At 35.6% G+C, this 19,746-nt stretch overlaps 1 protein-coding gene across 12 annotated transcripts in view; it reads right to left on the reverse strand.

Annotated features, from left to right (window-relative positions):
- Positions 1 to 19,746, reverse strand: part of FOXP2 (forkhead box P2) — a 398,909-nt gene that overhangs the window by 114,426 nt on the left and 264,737 nt on the right. For 10 of the 12 annotated variants that reach the window (XM_077783452.1, XM_077783451.1, XM_077783445.1 and 7 more), the window contains one exon: positions 6,896 to 6,985. In XM_077783452.1, coding sequence (XP_077639578.1) covers positions 6,896 to 6,985 — 90 coding nt within the window. Of the gene's footprint in view, positions 1 to 6,895; positions 6,986 to 19,746 lie in introns of those variants that run through there. The other 2 variants (XM_077783453.1, XM_077783454.1) reach the window with 2 other exon arrangements.

Genomic DNA, 19,746 nt, shown 5'->3' on the forward strand with positions numbered 1-19,746 from the left:
ATTTCTAAATCGACGTACACTAATGTGTTTTTCAAATTCAAGAGTATCAGGAGAGCCTTGCTTGAGTGGTGCGATCCTAAACCAGCATAATTAGGGCCCTGCCTGGGAGCAGACCCATTAATAGAGCTGCACACTGAGTGGGGAACCATTCACACTTCCCCTCTCAGCTCTTCATGAGCTTTTCTGGGCAATGAGCCAGCTGGTAAGAAAATCAGGCTGATCCAACCTGTTGCAAGAGCCTGGAGAAGTGGCTCAAGGGAACCTGCACCTCCCAGCTCTGCAGTGGGACTCCTCACACAGCCCCAAGAGGAGCAATCGCAGCCTGCATGCTGCCTGTGCCAGGAGGGACAGCAGGGGGACAGAGCTTTCCAGCTGCTCAAGAAGGAAAATCAACTTCTCAGTAGTCCTTGGGGATTCCTATAGTACAGAATATAAAAACCAGTCCATCGTCCCATACACAGCATTATGTCCTGGTATCAGACAGGTTGCGGATTCTACTGCGAGGGAAAGATGAGTTTGCTGGTCTGCCATGTAAAAACTGCTGTGAGAAGACCTAGACACTGTCTCTGAAGGCCTGCCTTTCTGAATCTGAATGAAGAACCGGACTGTGTGTTCTCCCTCTACTCCTAGCGCTCCAGAAGTACCAGAATCAACAAGAGAGAAAGGGGAAAGACATTCCAGTGATGTAGGTGATAATTCCTGGACAGTCACTGTAACAGACTGACACATCAGATTCTGCACAGACGTGTTCAACATTAAAATGCCTCTTGAAATTCCCGACCACATAATGATCCTAATTAATATTCTGCACATTCAATACCTGTAAACAGAACTTGCATAACACTTCCTTCCTCTGAAGCAAAAATATTTTATAATATTGCAACAATGTTGTTAGGATAAAGAGGTGCATCTCTGCATCAGCTAGTTTGTGGGCTTTTTATCTCTGTTAGATACAGATGGATCTATTATGTGCTAACTTCTGTTAGAAAAGTCATCTTACAAAGATCACACATAAGGTTAGCTGGCATATTTTGTACTCCTAAAAATGACAATAAGAGATAACACCTCAAGGTGATGCACATATGCATTAAACTGAAAAGCAAACCATACTAACTAGTGCCACTTTCTTAGTAGATGCATTTTTTTTAATACTGGAAGTTTTCAAGAGTAAAATGTGACTTTAATTAAATCAGTTTTGACAAGGTTTTACAGCAACATGGAACAAGATGCAAAATAGGGGTTTTCATGAGTAGAAAAGGTTGTCAAAGATAGGACACAAGTCTTTGGAGCAAGTTATATCTGTGGAAGTAAGAACTTCCCAGCAAGTTTGTGATACTGACACTTCCACTGTAAATGAAAGAAATAATGTCCTGGGTTTTTTCCTTTATTATTGCATTTATACCTCTTCCTTAATAGAACTCCTGTTTTCTACACCATATAAGCTTGAACATGGATATTTCTCCTTTCCCTTCCCCCTACACCTTTACGTAAAAATAACTCTTTGCCTTCTTTCCATCTCTGGGGGTTATCCTTGTCTTTAGAGTGGGTATTACTGATGCAAATTTCTGCACGTCAGAGGATAACTGCATATTCTTCCGAATAGACTTACAAGGGAAAATGGGACTTATGATTTTCCAGCAGCTATCTTCCAAATTTAATTTACCCCAAGCCTCAATGTTTGCTTATATGTAGGCCACACATTTCCTCTGGAATTATACTCGAGAGGGAGAAAGACTGTTTATCACTACTCTCCTCTTACACTACATATTATGCATTTGCATCTTTCTATATCAGTGTTTTCTACCATGTACAAAATCCTCCTACTTCTTATGCTTAGCAGCATGCATTAGATAAACAGAAATATGTAACATGAATTTTATGAAAAAAAGAGTTTTAGACCAGTTAAGATTTATTTCTATTTTTGTTCAATGTAATGTAAGGAAAACTCTAACTTACAACCATAACAAGGTTTTTTTCTGTTTATAAAATAGCACTTTTTGACTGATATTAAGCATGTACAGTTGAAGTCAAAATGCATTAAATCAGAGGATATAATTTAAAAGCAGTGGGGTTTGCTTCTTTTTTCCCACATTCCCTATTTCTCATCTCTCATCAAGTCCTTATATATGTTTAAAAAAAGTAACTAAAGGTTACAATATTAATGATATGTTTGCTTATTTATTATGTGCAGTGAATTTTAAATTCAGGCCCATATGAAGATCCAAAGGGAGATGACCAAACTAGGAGAGAGTAAATCAAGGAGAGTGGGTTAAAAGAGACAGTGAATGTCTTTTCATGCTAAATTTTTGCATTTTGAGTGTGTTTAAAAGAAATGGTTCTTCTGATGGTATACACCAATGAAATAAAAATTAAGTAATTAAACATAAGTGTATACATTTCCTAAATTTTATCAAATTATTACACTTCAGTGAAGTGCTTATGCTAAATAAACAAAGCTTACCATAACAACTCAACACGCCATACAGCATGATATTTATACAACTGGCTTGGTACACACTGAGCTTAACCCTTTGATTCCAGGAGTCATGGTTTTATGACATGCCATCCTCTTATAGAATGCATTTGTACTGATGTTGAAACAACACATCTCCTAGCCTTAAGAAAAAAATATCTAACCAATTCATTGTAGATATATTAAACTATGGGGCTGAAGATAATAATCTATTTTTTCTCATTGACACAACATTCACAGTCTGACTCTGTGAAAAAAACTACTCTACTTTAGAGACATTACTGGGAATAGAAACAACAAGGCAAACAAATAGAATTATAACTGTGCATATCACCATTCTATGCAGACAACAACAGTATGTGTATCATGGACAGATTAGTGCAAGCAGAGAGACTGCCTACCTGGAAGGGAAATAATTGCGATGCTATACACGAATACCCACCAATGGCAGAAAATTGACAGCATTTACCTTTGGGTTATGCTTGTGCTCTCACAGTTCTTGAAGAACTCCAAGTCTCACTCATGACTGTAAATGTTACACAAAAATAAAGCTGCCAGTATTAAAGGTAGATGATACCAGGTTCTTCAGTGGCTCTAAGGACAGTGACTTTATGCACTAGGAAAAGGAACTACATGTTCTAAGAGCCAAGGTGACATTTTTTCCTGTTATGCCTACTATGGAAATTTGGCGATAAGGAGAGAAATCCTTGAAAGCAATTAGTAAGCTTCACCACGGATTACCATTATAACCAATTCTACAGAAAAGAAAAATATTCTGAAACAAAAAATCTTAGCCTTACTACAGCAATATTTTACTGGATGCACAGTAAAATAGTAAATGCTATTTTCTCATCATAGTCAGGTTAACATTAGCCTCAACTCTCATCACAAACCCTCCATAGCTATTTTGCAATATGTCATTAATCAATGTATGTATTGATGGGATCCATTCAATTGGTGCATCAGTGTAATGAATGGCATATATAAACATGTTTCAAATACATTTATTCGGATATCTGTACATGAAAGTAAAATCACTACCACAATTGGTACTCAAGCTTGTCAAAAGGGATGTTTTTCTTCTTCTGTTTTACATAAGACATGCTAATGGTTATGCCATCTGCAGTGTAAAACCCAGACAAATGTAAATCAAAGTAATAGTAGATCAAGACAAGCGTCTATCTAAAACTGTAATTTTTGCAGGTATTCTGTTAACTCGCAATCTAAATATAAGCCTCCTGTCCCTGAAAATATAGGATAACTACTAGTTAAATGTAACTTTTGCATTAGAAACTAAAACAAAAACTTCTGCACTTTTATAATAGATCACATAGCTAGTGGTACATTTGTAAAGGCTTTTCATGAGGATACAAAAGACACTAAAATTATTCTAGGAAAATTTCAGCAGTTCCCCTAAAGACATCCACTCAGTAAAGCACAGTAGAACATGATGACTTACCCAACACCCTCTTTTTGCAAAGCTGAGGACACAAATTTGAAGGTTTCTTCAATCAGCTTTCAAATTGCTGATTAGCTAGTAGGTGCTGTAAGTCACTAAAATACTTAACGCATTACGAAACAACAGAGAGAACATACATAAAAACACCATATGCTGCTTTCCCCCCCAAAAAATGGCCACTAAAATAAATACTATTTTTTTTTGCTCTTTGTCTCATGGAACGATAGAATAGTTTACATCAAACTACAGAGCACGAGATGCATGGCAAGGCTTACCTAATAGCCACATTTGCTTGCAGATGTGTAAGCTAGATTTAAAAGTTTTATTGCATTTTTACTAGATTTATAAATCTATTCTAACATAGTGATAGTTACCAGGTTAGCAAATTGTTCTGAAATGGAGGAAATTAGATATGCACTAATTTAAAAGTATTTTAAAATATTGGGAATAGTCTGTTTTCTCAGTCACAAACACAAGTACAAGTATTTTTGCCTTATAACCTTAAACTTTGTCTTATAAAGCTTATACAAATTTAGCAATTTCTACTAATTTTGGCTGAAGTTATCATTAAATTTGGCACAAGAAAATAATAATGCCTAACAATTTTATGACAGTATATGGTCAAACAGGCAACATGATGATCAAAATGTGAATTCCCACTACATGATGAACAATAAACAGTAAGAGACAGAAATAGAAAAGCTCGAAGGATTCATGTCCAAAACCTTTATACAATCTTTTCACTAAAAGAGAAAATTAAAATGTAGTTTGTGCTCATACCTGAATTTACATGGTATTTGTTAAATAAAATCAAAGTCTGGGAGTAAATTCCATTTTTCCTCTCCTTTAAAAATGAACCAAATGAAGTGTTCAAGGCCAATAAGAGACACTGTGTACACACTGATGATGGAAGAAAAAGTTGAAAACATAAGCAATAATCTAGACTTTAGAGAGCATGCAACAATTCTGAAAATAATATTATTTACTTTATTTACTTCTTTCTGCCTCTCAAGTGTGACTCATGTGATGCCTTCTGGGAAACAAGTAATACAGCACCAACACATCAAGCCCTAGCATTTAAAATGCACCAGGCCATGGTTAGTGTTTTGCGAGCATGAAAGCACAAGAGTCCCTCTCTTCATCTCATCATCCTCTGGTTCTGTGTATGACTATCTTTGCCTCCAAACATGGATTTCTAGAATTTTAACAATGCCTACCACAAACAGTGAACCCCAGACTTCTTTAATCCTGAAAAGAAAGTTTGTGAATGGGTGGAGAATCTGAAGTGAGAAGTCAATAGCTTCTGGACTGTGCTGGTTTAAAAGGTGGAGGTTTAAAGTAAGAAAAAATATGGAAAACATATACTGGGAAAATACCACTATTTCTGCCTGTTTCATATACTTTACTTATTGTCTGATGCTGGCCAATCTAGAGAGAGAACATAGGGCTAGATGGATCTTGCACACTCCTTTTACAACCCATGTTGTTTTTCAGAATGAGGAGATAGCAGAATGAAGCACTTTCACAATATTCATTCTATTAATAATTTTCATGGTTCAACCCCTCAAGGTCACTAATTCCACTTTAAAAACTAAAAAAACCACATAGTTCATAAGCTTCTACCTTTATGGCTACTCTTCCCATGCGCCTTCAGTGCAGAAGGTATTTGATACAAAGCAAATGTGAATTTGCATTTACAAAGCAAAGTCAAGGGTGATGAGTGGAAAGTTGAGAGGATCCCAGGACAGCCTCAGCCAGGACTGGACTACAGCTACAGCATGGCAGGATGCCATTGTGTCATGTTTTCCTTTTTCTTATTTTTTTAGTCATATTCCTAAATTCTTATTTGGTTCTGAGCAAATAAATAAAACCTTAAAAGTGTATTTGAAGAGAGCGGATCAGGAATGTGGAACTGTTTGCTGTGTCCAACACTGCTCTACCAAGTTTCACAAAGAAAAGGAGACAATGTGAATCACATTCAGAAATGGCACAAGTGAACAAATTTCACAACATTTCCCTAGTGGAGAAAAAAATATATTCTAGTGCCTGGGGTCCTCCATTATGCATGACAAAAACTAAAAATGAGATAAAAACACCCTACTCCATCAGAAAACAGGGGAAGTCCTGAGAGAATAAATGCACACCCAGAAAAATAGATGTGAGGAAGAGAAGGGTAGGATTTATACTTTTTTTAATTTCTTGAACAAAATAAAATTGTCTCCAACAAAATATAATTCAGCAGTTAAGCACCCATCTATATACAAGAGAGAACAAGTTTTGTCAGCAGAATGCAATTTGATATGGAACTCTGCATTAGGAATAAATGAATTAATACCTCATAAAAATACCACACTGATAAAATGTGCCAAGAAGAAAGCTCTCTTTATGCTTTTACTAACGTATTTAAAATAACTATTCAATAGCAGAACTTCTGTTTACCCATTCACAATCTAAAACCCAACAACATCCTAATTTAAAATATCATTACATGTTTTTTCTAAAATGACAGAAACAGCTTTCAAAATTTCATGCACTTGTATTGGTAAGTTTCTGAACACTTCTCTGTCACTTAGATATTGTAACTGTGAGGTACTTAGCTTTTCTCTTTTTTTCACAGATACTGTTTTGCTTCTAGTCTTAACATGTTTTTACAATTTAAACCATGTACACATAAAAATCACATACCAATTTTGTAACATGTCTATAAAGAATTAATGTATCACAGTTACTGAACTCAGACTTAGTCTCAGACCTTTTAAGCATGTACAGCCACAAAAGGCTTTTGTATGCTATAGTGATTTTTCTCTGTGAAGTCAGCAGCAAGAAGCCTGTAACCTGCAGCATGTGAATATGCACACACACACGGCATTAGAGGACAGGCACTGGCACACACCCCCCAGGTGTGAGCGAGCTTGACACTCTTCCTGAGATTAAGGTCCCAAAAGCAAGGAGACTTTACTAACCTGCAGCGGTCTCTGTTTCTCACTGCCCTTAGGAGATTTCAGTCCACTTGTCTGTTGCTGTAAAAGCAGCTGTCTTGCTGCCTGGAGTGCCTAAAAGTAAGGGAAAAAAAAAAAAAAGTAAATAAATGTGGCCAATTCCTAGAAAGAAATCAGTTACTCATTGCTAATTTTAGGTAAAAGTCCAATTGAATGAAAAAAATCCCCTCCTATTTGATTTGTATTTGCTAGATTTCAGACTTCAGGGTTTTGGTTTTTTTTTACTTGAAACATTAAAAAAAATATTTTGAAAGTACATATATAAGACTTCACTAGAATTTATGGATGTACATGAAATCCTGCAGGAAATAAAGTTAATTTGTTTGAAGTGCTTGAAGAGGAAAAATCATAAACTGCATCAATAGCCTCATTTCCACAAGGAACTTGTCTTTGAGTGTTCAACTAAAATGCCCACTCCCTTGCAAATTATCATTCAATTTGCATTTTCGTATTACAATTTGAAGTAAAAGCAAGTAGACTTCAAGTGTTACCAGAAGCTGTAATTAAATTTGACAAATCAACATCAGATTATCTTGAAAGTGAATTAATAAGGATATTCATTGAAGATTAAAAACACTTTTTGTACTTACAATTCAAGGAGAAACCTCTCCTTTGACAAAAAAAAAAGAGTACAGTTTTAATGCCAAATAAAAATGAGTGGTTTTAATTTGCATTCTTAGGAAAATCAGAGAACAAAGAAATTATTACTCAACCAACCAGATCAGGCTCAGGGATGACAGTATACCAATCAAAATAGAAGATGTTTTCATTTATTTTACGTTTTCATTTCAACTCAGCCAAATACAGTTAAACATAGGAAATGTAAACAAACATTCCACCTACCCAAAGAATGCTAATCTATATTATTTTCCCCTATAAAATTATTTTTTAAATGTCAAGTGTTGAGAAGTGGTACTTATTTCGAAATTAAAAAAAACAAAACCAACAAAATAAACCAAAAAATGTGATTCAAAAAATTTCCACTGAAACTACCTGGAGAACTCATTTTTTCCCCTTAGAAAAATACCAGTTATAGCTTTACAATACATCACACTATTATTTCTGTTATTAAAACCTACTGTAGATGGAATGTACTGCAACAAATGTCATTTGATCAATGTTGCCTAAAATAATAAAGATTCTCAACTGATAAAGAAAGGTACAATTTTGATTAGACTCAAATGAGCTGGTTTTTAAGATAGTTTCTAGTATCCATGACAACAGTTGCTTTGACAAGATGTGCATATGGCATTACACTGCCAGCTGGTGTGAACAATGTTTGAACTACTGCATTGAGATGCTGAGCAAACAGAAAAAGTTGCCACGTCTTAACCCTCAGGGAAGGCAGTCATCCCCTGATCAATTATGAAAAGACAGAGAGAGGGCTGCTACAGTCTGGCTCCAAGCAAGTTTTCTGAGAAGGCAGGCAGACATAGAAAACCAAAGTAAACAAAGTGAATGCACTAGTACCATCTCCTAACAACATTGATTTGTCTCCCCATAGAAAGCCCTGGTACAAAGTTTGCAGAGCAGACTTTTAACATTTGGAGACATTCCCACAACAATCCCTGTATTGTTTCATCAAATTCTCAAGTAATTACAGGTCAGCTACACAAAGAGTATACATTCCTCTGAACCTAAGCAATGAGACACACAGAACCATCTTCTCTCTGCCAAAAATAAACAAAAGTTAACATATTTAAAAGTGCACTTGAAATATTTTGCTACCAAGGAACCACTGGGTGCATGATCTCTTCGGCACTCACAGTTTTTGAGCATATCCTGAAGGACAATATTTCTCTGCCTGAGATCAGAGTTAAATGTATGTGTTGAATTCAGGCGCACCAGGATTTGGTCCCTACTTCTTGCATGGCTGAAGCAAAAACAGATTAAAAGCACGAACAGAAGATCTGTGGTAAATTTATATTCCTTAATCTCTAGTGCTCTCCAAAAGGAAAACTTGAATGCAAGCAAGAGAACTACTGCACTCCTGAATTCATGAGACTGTAGAGGAAAACTAACCTCACCACTTGGGGGGATACTGCTAGGAGAATGAGAGAAGAGAGCTGGAGTAAGAGGAAATGGAAAAAAACATAAATATAATAATCTTTTATTTTTGGCAGTTGCAGAAATCCTCATCTTCCTCAGCAGCAGTCTCTTCACATCAATACAATAAAGCAAGCAAGTAAGCATCAAGTAAGGCTGTACATTTACAGTACTTGAAAATTTGAGAATTATAGTCTGCTGTAGCTTAGATTTAATCTAGACTGATTTCAAATTGTGGTTACCATACTCCTGTGGAATGAGCCTCAGAAAGTATGACTTCCTACAGCTAACTACAAAAAGAGTCACACTTCATGAAAAAGCAAGGCAGCACAACAGGATATGCTTGCATAAAAGGCTCTACTACTTAAACTATTTTGATTCATATGTGCTGGTTGGGATATCTCTAAAGGAGTAAAGGCTTATCTTTTAATACAGAATGTCTTATAAATGATGACTACCTGAATACTTCAGTGATCTTATTGTGGCAGTTTAGATTATTGTAAACACAGGAGATAGAAGAGGAACAGAAAACAATTTCAAGAGATCAGAGATGATTTAAAACTCATAAGGAGAAATCACTGTCAGCCTTTGTTCTTAGAGCAGTCATCTTATGCTATTTTTTTCTCCAAGTGTGGTGCTTAACTTTACATTTTGCTACACGGTAAACAACCTCCCAGAAACACTGTTAATTTCAAAGTATTATTAGTGACATTATTCATAAGTGAAGATCATGAGACTACAAAGCATTGGTTGTAAAAATTCATTTGCTGCTATTAAATCCTTGCAAAACAAACTGACAACTTGAAATTATCTTAACAAATTCATAGCTTAACATCTACACTTTCAATGAACACCCATCCTATGCATCATTTATAGGTTTTTCTGACAATAACTCATGATCTAAAAACAGTGTAATGAAGACAAAATAACAGATGCTTATAAATCTGACAAATCAAATTTATGTTGAGTCCCACCTCAAGCTAACTGCAGAAAGAACAGATTCTAGGGAACTCAAAATTGTATCTAGTTTCCAATAACAGTTGTTTCAAATTTAGTAGGAACTTTTCTTTAATTATCTAAATTAGTAAAACTACCAAAAAATTCCAATGTAGACAAAAGCAATAAAAAGAACTGAGGATTATAAATTATTTTAATTACATAAATGAAAATCATTATGATGCTTTAAGTAATGGCTATATAGGAAGGAAAATTTGGGCATATGGTTTCCAGAACTCACTGTGTCTTCTAGTAAAATATTTATTGGAAACACTAGTTCTTAATATTTACTACAAAGCTTTGGCATAGCTAAAACATAAGCAGAAAAATGAAAATAACTGCATATAACTCACACTTTTAAAGTTGATAAATTGTGGTAGACTTTGCCATTTCTTGTCAATATTACTAGGAGATATAACTTCCTTTAATATTGTATTCCCAACCCTTCTATTTGATCTAAGCGGGATTCAAAATTATTTTAAAATTTTTACCATTTTCATAAAGTGGAAGCTGTCACCTAAAGATGGTAAGCTTATTACTTTGTTTTTTAGAAATTAAATATATGTGTATTTTTAGGAAACAGATGTCATTCTTATCCTTCCTTTAAAACCAGGAATGTTTAACCTATCAGCCTGTTGCATTTGAGACATTCAAATGAAAAATGACATCTATGCCCATTAATATCGTCAATGTATAAACAGCACAGCGTGACACATTCTTGAGAGCTGAAGGCTACAAAATCTCTCTGAAACATAAATAACAAAGCACTCAGAAGGATATTTGATGTTGATATTCATCTCTGAGAAAAACACTGCTGCCTGGGCTTCTTATGAAAATAGATGCAGCCCAAATGGATCTCCTGTAATTGGTTTCAGATAGCGAGGTCAAAAGAAATATGATACAAGAAACTATTATGTGGAACAGGCGAAACAAGAATGTTTATACAGGCACTCCCTATTTATACTGACAAGAGGTATATACTCTGCAGATAACCAAAACACTTGCCAGAAGTCAACCAGATTATTTTCTTTCCTAATTCCAAATACCTCTTTTATTTTTTCAAATGACTGCATAACCTAACATTCCTGCTGAACGTAAAGTAAGTTTCTGAACATCTAAGTTTCCAAATGGCTGAATATGTCAAACGAGAGTCATCCCTCTGGTAGCACTATGCAACCGAAACGTATCAACATGCTAAGCTGGATTTAAGGCCAAAGACTGCTCTGCACTGGCTGAATAACAAGTTAACCAAATGATTACATAGCTACATTTATTATAAAAAACACTTCAGGAGAACCTCTGACCCTTTATAACCTGCTCGACGCCTATTCTCTGGCTGGCTCCCAACAAGAATTCCAGAATTACCCATCGCTGTACAAAATCCTCAAAAGATAGTGACTGAAAGGCAACATTGTTTAACTCTTCCTAATAGAACTCAAATGATATGGATAAACCTTTGTCTCTCACTGATTGTGTTTGCCCAGAAAGTTATCTAATGAATATCACAGTCAGTCAGCACATCAGATTATAATCTTTCCAAATGGAGTAGCAAAGCAGCTAGCACTAGTCAAAGAATACTGAATTTAAGATGATCCAACTCCTTTCCAGCAGTAGTCTCTCCAGAAGCCTTGATAGAGAAGACAAACTCAGTGAAAAACACTCATTTTTTTCTCTAAGACACATAAACAAAACTGAGGACAAATGTGACGCACTAGGAAGCCCAGTATGGATTTCTGTATGTAACAGACATCCAAGCCACATAACCTGCCTGATTTCACCTATGAGAGACAGACTGAACAGTTTTTACAGTCCTTGCTATAGAAACAGACCAGTAGCTAAGGCTGTTGGCACCTATTTCAAGGAATATATTACCTAAAAAAACCTAGATGTTCCCTAAGAAGGATTTCACTCAATTAACCCAACATCAGACTATGACAATACTCAAACAAAAAAAAAGGGTTTTCTGTCTTCTAAATCTAGGTTAGGGTGCCTTGCCTAGTAGCAGAAAAGAAACCGGGAAGAGATCGAAATGTTTGAAACCATATTATGCTCCAGCAGAAGAGGCAATAGTCTTTGACACTTTGACACATTACAAGTCCAAGTACTCCTACCACCAGGCTGCTGGACAGGAGGACAAGAAGTGGTAGTGCCCACTAAACACAGTAGTAAACCCCACCCCACAGGGTGACATTAAGTGAACATTGAATATGTTTGAAAACATTTGCTACATCAACACTACAGGAACTTGTACAAATGATTGCCTGGCTCTTGGATCCCTAGGCTGCCCAGCTTTTCCAAGGCTGGGAAAATTATTCGTTTTTTCAGGACAGCCATGCCCAGGAAATTTCAAAATAAAACAGCAGAGCACATTGAAGGTTGGGGGCAAGTAGAAAAAGACACTCTGGATCACAGTTTAACATATCTCTGGATATGGCTTTCGTTTCCTTGGACTAAAAGCACTTTGGTGTTGGTTGGTTGGTTGTTTAGTGGCAAGGGTGAGGATCTGTGTGTGTGGTTTGTTTTCCTAGGCTGATACTGCCAGTTTCAGTATACTGAGGCTCTGATTTTGATTCATATTTGTGATCTTCCCTGTTACACAAATGCCACTAGAAGAAATGATCCTCAATCTACCTGAGCTTTTTCTCTATCCTTACGTTATCCAGGACTAATTTTCAGTTGAAGACAAAAAGTAACAGTAATAAAGTGATAAATGCAACATGAAGTCTTATAATGCTGTTTAATAAAAGGAAATTAATCACATAATTTTCATAAACCTATTTTCAAACAGCAATCTATCAGAGAGAAATTATGCATCTGTAGTTATTGACCTTTCATTTCACCATGACTGATTTGTAATTAGACTAGTTTTGTGAAAAATAATAGTTAATTACCAGATTTTTTCACTCTAATTGTTTTGGCTTCTTGTTGTTGTTTTGTTGTAGGGTTTTTTTGTTTAGTGTCTTCCTTTTATCTCCTGTGTGAAGGATTCTAAATAAATACAGGGCACTAGGAATTAGCAGTTTACATATTTCATTTTATAAAACCAATTTAGCTTCTCTCCCTATAACCCAATTTAATAGATTCTAAAGACTTCTGCAAAAACAACTCTTTAATTTTCCCTGCCCATTATTTGACTGACCAAGAACTAGAAAAAAACCACCCATAACAGTTACATGCTTCAGTTCCTGACAGCATTAGCAGGAATCCCTTCCCTGTAGACATAGTCTGCATTGGTCATTAGGGCTCCATGTCAGACCACGCATTAACATGGTGCCTGACAGCAAATCCAAATGCTTTCTCCAAAGCTCAAACCAGCTGAAGAATGCAAATGTCAAGGGTTAGGAGAGATGGGGGCTCACAACACCAAAGTTGTGCTTGAACCTTACAATCTCCTTTCTTTCAGACCACATGCCTGAACTTAACTTTCCTTTTGTACACACAGAAGTAAACAATCTACTCTTACTTCTTTCCTACTCCTTCCATTACAGGGTGACTAATTGCATTTATTAAAAAAAAAAAAAAAAACCAACAAAAAACAAAACATTACACACATGAAAAGCCAGCAATCCAAGCTCACAAATATTCTGACACTGTTATATTCTTCCATGATTTTTAAAAGACTGGGACATGTAATAGCTAAACAGAAGAGCTAATCTCTTAGTTCTACAATGAAAAGAATGTGGTAATGGTGGCACATACCAGATTTTCACATGAAAACTGGTATGATCTATTTCCAAAGAAAATCTGCTAACTGATATATAAAAGCTATTTAAATGTGCAGGCAAAGAAAAGCAATCAATACAGCTATCACATGAGTGAAGACATAAATAAAAAAATCCTTAGAATTATTATAAGTTTATATAATATTATGCATATAGGTAGAACACATACATAGGATTTGAAAGGAGCAGGTTAAAAAAAAAAGCCTTCTTTCAAGTCTGACCATTGTAGACATTCCCTTATCAGCTGTGAAACCTACTTCCAATTAAAGCAGTCAGAAACAAAGTAGTGTTGACTTAGGTAGAATAATAGATGATTTGATAATTTATAAATAAGAAAGGTACTGATGCAAGTTAAATCAAGAGCAACCCCATGTGTATTAAGATCAAAATTTGGAGCCACTTTGGGAGTGGAAAGAAACAGAGTATCAAAGGAAGCTTTGTAACTGTTAGAAGGTTGTTAGAAGGCAAAAGTTTCAACTGATAGAAATGTGAAAGGAAATTTTACAATTAATGACAATGAACTAATCATGGAGATCATTAATCAAGTTATTAACAAAAAATCATCACTAAGATATAAACTAAACCAAGAAATGAGGTAGATACAAACCAGAAGGAAGCATGCACTCTATTTTGTTCTGGCCAACAGCAAGAGTCCCAGAATAGAACCTCAAGTTTGAGAGGACAGATCTGAGGACTGATTAATTTTGTTAAGTAATACAGAGAGATGAAATAACATGTGAAAAACAAATTCCAAAACAATTTTACCCTAAAATAGCCCTAGCCATTTAGAAGTCAGAATTAAATATGTCTATCTTTACAACTCAGTTTCAATTAAACTACATTCTGCACTCACTGGTATAGAAGTGCTGACACCAAGTACTAAAAGCACAGATTCCTCATCCAGATACCCTCCTTGCAAGCTAGTAACCAAAACTACCTGTCAAAGAAAATGGATCTACATGGTACCAAAATTAAATAAAATTACAGTAATTGTACTAATCAAACTCTCTAAACCAATCCAAATGTGAGAAATTACATATCCATTGAAGAGCCACTGATGAAAAGGGCTCCAAATATTTGAATGATAACAATTTGATTTACCACTGCCCTTACAAATCCATATCCAGAGGAATGAGTGCGACTGTAACCATGAAAGAAAATATTACCAAGATAAGTCATATCAAGCTTTTAGTGTATGGGAGGAAGGTATGAAAGCCGTTACTGAAATATCCAGTTGATCATCAGTAGAGAAGAAAAAGGTAATGACTGGGTTTCATATTTGATATTATAAATTTCAAGAATGTTTTAAATAGTTTTAATAATTCTAATTATTGACTTTTAGCTCTTACAAGAGCATAATTATAGAAATCTTAAATTTAATACATATAGTTGTGATGAAAACCATACATTGAAGACATTAAAAAAAACCCTGTCATATTATTATGATAAAAGCAACTGGGATATAAAAATAGAAGTGACTTACAAAGCTGATATTTTCTCTACTTTCCTCAACCTTCTAAAGACTCAGTGAAATGGACCCAGCTTGGGACACAATGGTTCAAAGAGGTGGATCGTTTTACCAGTAGCCAGATAAAAATGGTAATAATGATGTCAATGAGAAAATCCAACACATGGGATGGCAGAAGACTAATCATAAAAAAAGGAATAAACCCCCACCCTAAAGCAGTAACACTCATCAGCAAGTTCTTGCACAGAACAAATTAATTGCATTCCATGGGAAACACAAGCAAAAATGGCCTTAAACTGAATCCAAGGAGATTTAATGAAATTTAAGAAGAAACTTTCCAATGGTAGAGTAGTGGAGGAATACAGTAAATTGTGTACATGCTGCAAAATCATTATCGCTGAACCTGTTCAAGAAGCATCTTAAGGAATAGTTAAGAGCACCAATTCTGCTCTGGGACACAGAAGATCTTTAGAAGTGTCTCACAGAACTGTTTTATTTGATTGTATGGCTCCTGTGAAAGCATGCCAAGTTCGGATTACTGTGATGTCTAACACCTTGCTACATTTCAAATAACACCATGTTCTCATAAACTGAGTATCATGAAGCTCCAGCACGGTTTGTTTCCATGGTGAGCTAACAGCAGAGGATCAGCAAGAGCTGCACATACAGAGTTGCTCTTTGGAATGTTCTGACCTTGCATGACCACTTTTGTGTTTATGAGACTGTCCTTGAAATTTTGGACTGAACTGAGAAATAGTGTATACAGAACAGGAGATGGCTTAGAAAGAAATGCTCTGTGCCCTAACTGCAGTCAGAGCCCCTGATCAGGATTCTTGTGTCCTCACCTCGAAGTATGGACATAACAGTAGTTGAAAACAATATTTTCTTGTTATTACAATTCTTAGTAGGAACAACAGAGATGTGGCTGAAATGGAGAACTAAGAAGAGGAGAGAAAAATAAGGCAAGAATGAGGGTCCAAAGTACCACTAGATCATCTTAAGTCAGACATCTCCACAAATAAAAAAAAGAGCAAAAACAAACTGACCCATTTTTGGTCATGTTATTAATTAATTAATTTGATCCAAAGTCACTATGTAATCTCAACCACATTAAAAATCAGTCTATATTGCTAAAGGTAAATCAGCTGAACTGAAATCCTACTGTGCGTGTTTTTTATTTTTTCTTATGGATATTTTTGTAATGCTTTCTAAAACTTCAGTTAGCATAAACTAAACTAACAGGAACACATTCAGTAAATGATGATTAAAGGAAGAAATAATAAACGTGAATGTAAACAGGCCACATAACAATAGCCATTTTATTTGCAATCTTTCAAGGCCTTTGAGAAACCATATTTTGGAGACAGAAGTGGAGTTTGGTGTGTAGCTAAAAAACAAACAAACCAGTAAAAACTTGTCTTGATATGAGATAAAGAAATAAATTATGCAAATAGCAGCCTATTTCTAGACACTAAACTTTTCAATGGTGACATTGGGCAATAGTTCTGAATGTGCTGAAAACAAAAGATCTGCTCTAAACTCGTTGGAATAATTCTGAGCACTAAAATCTGGTACTAAGTGTGGACAGTGAGATGCCAGAGGATTCTCTGTTACATGACCACAAATTGCTTTATATATTTATATAAAACATATAAGTGCCATTTGCACTTGCAGTCTACTCCAACCTGCTTCAATTATTACAATTTCAGCTTTTATTTCGGACTGCTTATCATCTTTTATCTTTTTGGTGCATTTTGTGATGATCTAGCAGGCACAATCCAACACAAAGACCTTTGTCTCTGAAGAATACCAACCTTCAGGTTCTTGCTGTAATTGGCAAGTGAATGGTATGTTTTGAAGGGTAGCCTTAACATTCCATGTAGACAGTGCTACTGAGAAAGCATTCTCCACTTCAGGGACTTTTAAGAGTGAAGATTATAAAAAGAGTGAAATGACAAAGAGCTTTAATTTTAAGCTAAAATGCAAGTATAGAGAGACAGGCAAATGTCCTCGGGCTCCTCATCCCAGTTTCGGTCCTTGTGAGGACATCTAGTAGGAAGTATATTCTTTATGATTAGAAACTTGCAGGGATGAAAAAGAAAAGACCTGAAGCTATTAAAATTGTTTTGCAGAAGAGGAATAAAGATATTTTGCAAATCCCAGGGCATTTAGGTGCTGGAGAACCGATAGCAACTATGCCAGGCATTCCCAAGTAATATGCATGAGCAATGCAACAGGTTAGACATTTGAATTAAAAGGTAGATGTTTCCATCACACTTGATCAAACTCACCCTTGATCAAACTCACCCAGGAAAAAATTATGCTTTTTTATACTGCCTTGGCATCTACAGTAATCTTCCTAAATAGCAAGATAATCAAGGAATTATAATCATAAATATGCTCGGGGGCATTATCACCTTTAAATGCATTTGTAAAAGCAGACACACCCAGGTATGCTGGTGCCAAACATATGTAATACTTCACATCAGTATTCTGGCATCACACTGTAAAAATTTCCTCTGAACCATGCAGCATGTATTACATAATCATGATCACTAATTTACACATGAAAAAAGCTCTTTCAATCTAGTGCATGATCAAAATATGTAGGAAATTATGTTCAGATATAAACTTTACTCCATATATTCCTTCAACCACTCTTTACATAAATCAAAATTTAATAATCAGCTCTTATTTTTACAGTCCTCTCTCATGTCATCGACTTACTATGGCCTTAGCTCAGTCACTAGTCTTCTCTTCTGAAGATAGTCCTCCTTAGACATTGTACAGAGTTCAGATTGCATGCCCTAGAAGTATTTTCCAGATTCTCCTTCCTACAATACTTTCTTCTTCCTTCTTGGTTCATTTTAAACCTCACCAAACTGTAACTATATTGTATTTTAACTTAATTCACTAGCCAGGACGTAGTGCATCTTCTTTGTGAACATTTATATATCTTACTAGATCATCACTTCTTCATACCATGAGTTTCAAGTATCACACTTGAAGTATCTTCAAGCATGACTATACTTGAAGTATCTTCATACATGAGTTTCAAGATCCACACATGGATCTATTCCTGACTAGGTATCTCAATACTAGTACAGTGTTACAATCTACAGTAAATTTTAATTTAGTTGTTATTTTAAAAAAATTATGCCTTCTATCAGAGATAGATGTTTCATTTTGCAGGATAAAACACAGATAGTTTCATCTCTGAGATTTGGAAAAAAATACATTACAAACATCATAGTATTATAGCATTTTTGGTCAGAAGGCCTTGCCTTTTATGAGAAAACCTTCTGGATAATGCCTATTTGTGTACTGCAATTCCCAAGGATCTTCTTGTGCCATAGGACAGTGGACTGAAGAATAAAAACAGAAGAGAAACTATTTTACGTGAGGACTTTGGGATGGCTTTGAAATACTTTCTGGAGCACAGTTTATGGCATAAGGCTTATGCTGCTACCTGAAGAAAGAGCTGTTGCCAGCAGGTGAAACCATCTTTGATTTTAGATGAATGTCAGAGGTTCTCACCCTCTTCTCCAGCAATGCCCACGTTTATAAATAACACAAAGACATGAACCATGCAAGCACTTTCATGTATAGAGTTACAAAAAATATAGGGAGTGCATTACTAAAAAAGGTATGATGACAATATCACTTTTACCAACTCTCTCAGACTTCACCTACACTGAAAACTGGAGAGTGACTGAGCATGTGATTTTCTGCAGCAGCAAGCTTTGAGTGTGTATCTGGGCATTCATTTTTCACCTGTGCTGACCCATGCTCTCCCTAGCTATGCCCTGGCACAGTTCTGCAGTCAGACTTTTTCAAGGACCAATTTAACTATGGAATCGGTGCAGCTATTCCATTTTGGGGGACTAAAATGCTTATTAGCTCATGTGTGTCTCACCCTGTGTCAACTGCTCAGTTTAGTATCCATGTGTTTAATTTACTAGTGAAGATCATGGCTATGTGCTCAAAACAGTTGAGCTAAATGTTGTTTTGAAGCCTCTCTTGGCAAAAGCAGCCAGGCTGTGATTTTGGGATGGCTTGTGAAAGTGTCAAAGAACCTTCATTTCATATTGGAAGGTTGGAAAAAAAAATGTCAAAAACAAGAGCAGACACTCCAGAGTGGGTGAACCAAGACTCCTTTCATTCTGAACTGCTGCATTCTTTAAGTACCAGTTTTATATAGATAGCTTATGCATCTGGGATGAGTTCTACTGATGAAAATCAAAATTTTGACAACAGCCAGTTTTATGAAAAACAATCATTTCCTTAATTAAAGAAGCAGTGGCAAAAACCCCAAAGAATCCAAAGCATCTGTTTCCAGAGTCACCATCAATCAAATGCACAAAAATATTACTATATAGTAATTTCTGTAAATACTAATATAGATTATAGTATTTCTCATCCTCAAGTTTAGGCATGTAAGACTGAATATTCAGAGTTAAGTAATTTGACAAAGGCTCTAAAATAAGAAATTTACAGAGCTCAGGTTAGTCACCAGCTCCAAGAGTGCCCCAGATCTCAATGCTGGGACTAAACTCTGTCTGCTACTGGCAAAGGAGCAAGCA

The sequence above is a fragment of the Lonchura striata genome, chromosome 5 (assembly GCF_046129695.1).
Source record: "Lonchura striata isolate bLonStr1 chromosome 5, bLonStr1.mat, whole genome shotgun sequence".
In the NCBI taxonomy this organism is placed as follows: domain Eukaryota; kingdom Metazoa; phylum Chordata; class Aves; order Passeriformes; family Estrildidae; genus Lonchura; species Lonchura striata.